The sequence below is a fragment of the Saccostrea cucullata genome, unplaced genomic scaffold (genome assembly GCF_032062105.1).
Source record: "Saccostrea cucullata isolate Sc308-1 unplaced genomic scaffold, CSIRO_AGI_Scuc_v1 ctg2225, whole genome shotgun sequence".
NCBI classification, from domain to species: Eukaryota; Metazoa; Mollusca; class Bivalvia; order Ostreida; family Ostreidae; genus Saccostrea; species Saccostrea cuccullata.
In genome coordinates, this window is record NW_026928018.1 from 250,478 (window position 1) to 255,749 (window position 5,272).

The following is a 5,272-nucleotide window of genomic DNA, read 5'->3' on the forward strand; positions in this document are numbered from 1 at the left end:
AGAAGATTTTTTAAAAATGCCATAAATTTTTCACAAATTCATAATTATCTCCCCTTGGAAGGGGGCTTGGCCCTTCATTTGAACAAACTTGATTCCCCTTCACCCAAGGATACTTTGTGCCAAGTTTGGTTAAAATTGGCCCAGTGGTTCTTGAGAAGAAGATGAAAATGTGAAAAGTTTACGCCGACGACAGACAACGGACAAATTTTGATCAGAAAAGCTCACTTGAGCCTTCGGCTCAGGTGAGCTAAAAACGCGTGGGGTTCCCAATTTGACCCCTCTCGCAATGATTGACATATTAAATCACGGTTACATCCATCAAGCATCGATGACTATTATTTTTTAGGTGACATCACGTACCCGAATCGTGATTCTCAGCGATAACAGATTTAGTTTGTTGAACTGTATATTGGAAATTTATTTAAAAATCTTCTCAAGAACCACTGGGCCAGAAAAGCTGAAACTTATGTGGAAGCATTCTGGGGAAGTGTAGATTACAAATTGTCTAAATTATGATCAGTGAGGTAGGGTGGGGTCACAATACGTATTACAAGGGAGAAAGCTTTTCAGGTGAGCGATGTGGCCCATGGGCCTCTTGTTATATATGTCCAGCGCGAATCGTTTTAGCTGATACTATGTCTGCTCTGGTACAGCCTGGAAACATGCGCTCACCGTAGCGGGTCTTTACTGGTTCCTTCCTATGTGATTCGAAAAAGTTCCTCAGGTCCTTCAGGTTTTCGGTGGTTTTTCCTTGTTTTACAGATGCTCCCTGTGACGCTGCACTGTCTCCCTCTATAGGAAGAGGAGTTTCATCCTTGTTTAGTTTCTATGCATTCAGCCGTGCACTGTTTCTCATTACCAGTGTTTGTCTGTTGTGTAAAGATTTGAAGTGCATTCATTCTGCTGGGACAGGTGACTTGTTCGCCTTTTCCTGTCAATTATTCTCCCTTATTACAATGAACATGACGTATTGCCAAAAAACACTGAAATACCTTTTCCTCACTAGTAACATTTTCACACATAGTAGAAGTTACTTGTGTATCTGCCTGAAATGGAATCCCCCTCTAAGCGAATTGGTGAATTATCAGGAAGTCCACATTCAGAGTCATTTTGTTACAATGATTTTCATATATTATTCATACTATACCTTTTCACAGAATTAGCTTTATTCCCCACTTTACAAGCAGAGTCTTTAAAGCTTGCATGGAGCCAGCTGAAGCTGGTGGACATTTACAATCAGTAGAATTCCTCTCATCCCCTCCGTGGTCAGGCTGGTGCCCCAATCTAATTAAAATTAGATCCTTTGATCCGCTCACCTAAGATCGCTACACAAAGGATCTAACAACTGCGCGTTAGGGGTCACCTCAGCATGACCTAAGATGTTGACCAATCAGAACGTCGCCTAGTAAAGCTTCGGTACGGTTTGGTTCTATCGGAACTTACGTATCTTTTCTAACGAGTCCCGGTAAATCCGAGTAAGCAAAACAACATGGCGGCGGCCATAGTCTCCTCGCCGAGAACACCACAAAGGGTGTACAGCCTGACTAATATATGTTGTTTGTGTGGCTTTTCTTTTGTTGTGAAGGAGATAGATAAAGAGGGCAATGTTCAGTTCAAGAAATTATTCCGATTGAAATTAAAAATGACAGACGAAAAACGAAATGTGATTCAGCAAGTGATACCCATATCTTCAAGTGCTGAAGGAGTATGTGTGAAATGTTTCGGTAAGATTGAAAAAATAATTAAGTATAGACGGGAAATTGATGGCATTATATCACACTTTGAAGAAAGCATGAGGAGATACAAGTTGAAAACAACACCAAGATCAACAGCAAGGAAAAAACGACTGCTTCGATCACCAGAGGTTAGTTTGTTTTTTTTTGGGGGGGGGGGGGAGCACTTCTACACAGATACAATAAAGCCCAAATAAAGCCTATGTGTTTATGCTTCAAGTTTGCACGTTATATTGCATAATCAGACTCGCCATGTAAAACTACTGAACACTACTGTGTTGTAATTGATAAGATTTCTTACAAACATGACAGAAAGTATCACATACATTCTGAAATATTTGAGTTGGAAAATATATCAAAAACACATTTAAAGTTATATATAAACATATATACTTTTTATTTTTGTCGAATGAAATGCTCTAAACTCTAAGTCAAAAGTATTCCATATGCAGGTGTCTGCACCAGAACTGAAGAACACATGCAGGGCAGACATTACCAATACACACCATAATGTCACTCAACCAATTCACACAGGTATGTTGTAACTTTTGAATAAATATGATAAATATTTCATTGTAAAGTGAACTAAAAAAATGAATAGATTCCACTTGTATATACATGTATATAGGCTAGTGCAGGTATGTACACCAGTGTTTGCACTGGTACATGCACATTGTGATTGTTTAAAACATGTTTTTAAGGTCACAAGTACACAGACATCAAGCCAGCAAGGAAGTCCCTAAAGTTTGTTGATGATGTTCGTACAGTTCAAAATTCCAAAGAAGGTAATATTATTTATTAATGATAATCAAAAATACTGAAAATTGAGAAAACTAGTGCTTAGTTTTAATGACATGTATATATCAACATCTTTGTGAATGATATTTCTGAGGATCATTTTATTTCAGAGATGCAACAGGATTCCTCAGTCTGTTCAGTAACCCAACATCAAAGAAAGCTAGGGGATTGTCTAGTTGTAGAAGGGGTGAATAAAAAAGATATTATACTTAAGAAGGTTCGATCCTGTGCTTTTGAACAGATTTTTGTTTGGACCTCTACTTCTAAAATTCTGCATCATAGTTTAGTTCTTACAATAAATTTGGATTCTTCTATGCCAATTAAACTATATTCAATTAAAATCCCACAATTAAATTCCAAACTAAACACATTAATTGAGGAACTATATCTTGTGGCAGAAGGTTTTTTAGAAAGAAAATGATGATGATTTTTAATTAAGCTATGTGTGTAGATACTAAAAATATACTTGACAAAAAAAATCTTAAGACTTTTTATAGCAGGATCCAACCTCCTTAATGCCTTTCATGCATGTCTGGTTTGTAAAAAGATATAAAAAAATTTTTATAATGTCATACTAAAAAAATCATGGTCTGTTGGACAATTGACATTTTAATGATAGAATATGTACTACATCATGTATCTGTAAAGCATATAAGTTTGTATGCAATGTACATGTATAATGTGTCTTGCACACTTCTGCTGTATTGGTGTATATTGGGGGTACAGTGTATATTTAAATTGAAAGAATTTTGCATTAATTTTTAGATTCCTGAAGATATTCCACCTAGTAAACTTATTCATTCCAAGGAGTTAGTTACGTATTGCACAATGTTGATTACAATTTAATTGTATTAAATAAACAAGTGAAAATAAAATGATGATTATCTTGTATAACTTACAAGACATATCCATGCATCAAGATTGCATGTCTGCTGATGAACAAAAGTTTAAATTATCCAAATTATTCAAAAGATGCCTGTATTCATTTCAGTAAAACCACTCTTAGATGGCACTGTTGAGGTTGAAGCACTTTCTGATGATGTTATAATTTTCATGTATTTTGATGTGATATATAATTAGTTCATTCTTTAGTTTAATAAAAAATTTAAAAATAACAATAAGAAAAGAACAGGGCTATCTTATTCTTCTGCATTTTAGATCTTTTAATGAAGGAACTAATTGTTACATTTTATTGATGTTTATTTTGAATTACACTTTTACTAATATATTTTATACCTTTAAGTGCTTTGGTTTCATATTTCGAGTTACAAGTTTGTTCGATTTGTTTGTTAATTTCTGTTCTTGTTTTCAGAAAAATATACATGATTGAAGTTCTTAAATGTTGACTGTTGTTCTATTTATGATTTTTCCAACAATTACTAAATTAAAGGTATGATGATCTTATTTTATAACCTAAGATATTTTTATTACAGGAATTTCAGCTAAAAAACTTGTCAATGCCAAGCATTATGAAAACACAAAATATGAAAGTACAAAAAATTATCTGATATTGAATATTAAAGAAACTGAGTTTAATTTGTGTAAATACTGATGTCGGATTAAAAAAGAAAAAAAAATACAACTAAAGCCAGTAATCTTTTCATATGTCTTAATGAAGTGATATACAAGTTATGCCTTTAATACTATGTACATTTTTCTATAGGTGTCGATCAATTATCCCAGTGGAAGGAAATCTGTTCTAGTCACCTCTGATTCACACAAAGTGATTTGCAAGGCCATGGTTGACAATAAAGGTGGAGTGGACATGTCTATTGTTAATACACTTCGTCAGACAAATCCAAATGCTTTGGTGAAGGGGATTTCCAAAGTTGTTGAAGAGGAATGTAGTAAGGCATGTCATCGAGGTTCTGGTGCATGTCTCCAAAGTAAAGACTTTGAACATTTCTTAAGCTTTAAATGGGATACTTTTCACGAAGATCTCCAGGAAAGATGTCCTCATACTATGTCAGTTATTTCATCAACTGTACAAAACCCGCCACCAGTTAGTTTAAGCAAATCTTTCTTTCATATCATGTTTGCCAGTGCTTTACTGTTGCATGGCAGGAGTCAAGAAATGTCTGCCTTTCAATATATATTAGCATTTCTCCTTGCTCGTGTTGGATGTACTTTAAGGGTAAGTATCACCATATTATATTTAGATATTAATGCATGAATTTTTAAAGTTGAAAGAAATACATGTAAATTAGAATTCTTTCAAATTTGAATGCCCTGTGTACTTTGAAGAACCATAATTATGTTATTGTATTGAAAATTAGATTTTATCTAGTATATTTAATGATTATTATGAAATTAAATGAAATTTATCTTAATATGCATCCATTTTTTTTTTCATGTCAGACCATTGAAATACTTTGCAAGACTGGATTATGTGTTCACGCACAAACACTCCAAAACAAACTTACTAGCTGGAAGGACAAGTTAGATGAAGAACTTAAAGTCCTAAAGGTAATTCACACTCAGTTTTAAAAGGTAAATATAATTATATTTTTTTATATACAAAAAATTAGAAAATTAAACATATGATTAACATACATATAAGTGTTTAACTCATGTTTAAACTGTTAACACTCAGTTTAAGAAACATGTTTGTTTATAAGTGAAACACAAAATGTTTCCCTCGTGAAAATTATGTGACACATAAGCTTAAGCAAAAGGGTATACTGTACATGTATATTGAGATTCTCTGAGTTATTGTTTTTAGTAAGCTTTATTACTATTGC

The 5,272-nt window shown here is 33.7% G+C and overlaps 1 protein-coding gene across 1 annotated transcript; it reads left to right on the forward strand.

Moving 5' to 3' along the window:
- Positions 1 to 1,306: 1,306 nt before the first annotated feature.
- On the forward strand, positions 1,307 to 5,018 carry LOC134276211 (uncharacterized). The gene is made up of 6 exons (XM_062758487.1): positions 1,307 to 1,864; positions 2,186 to 2,267; positions 2,435 to 2,518; positions 2,642 to 2,718; positions 4,195 to 4,665; positions 4,890 to 5,018. The coding sequence occupies exons 1-6, from the start codon at positions 1,490 to 1,492 to the stop codon at positions 5,016 to 5,018; spliced, it is 1,218 nt and encodes a 405-aa protein (XP_062614471.1). The 5' UTR covers positions 1,307 to 1,489.
- The last annotated feature ends 254 nt before the right edge of the window (positions 5,019 to 5,272 follow it).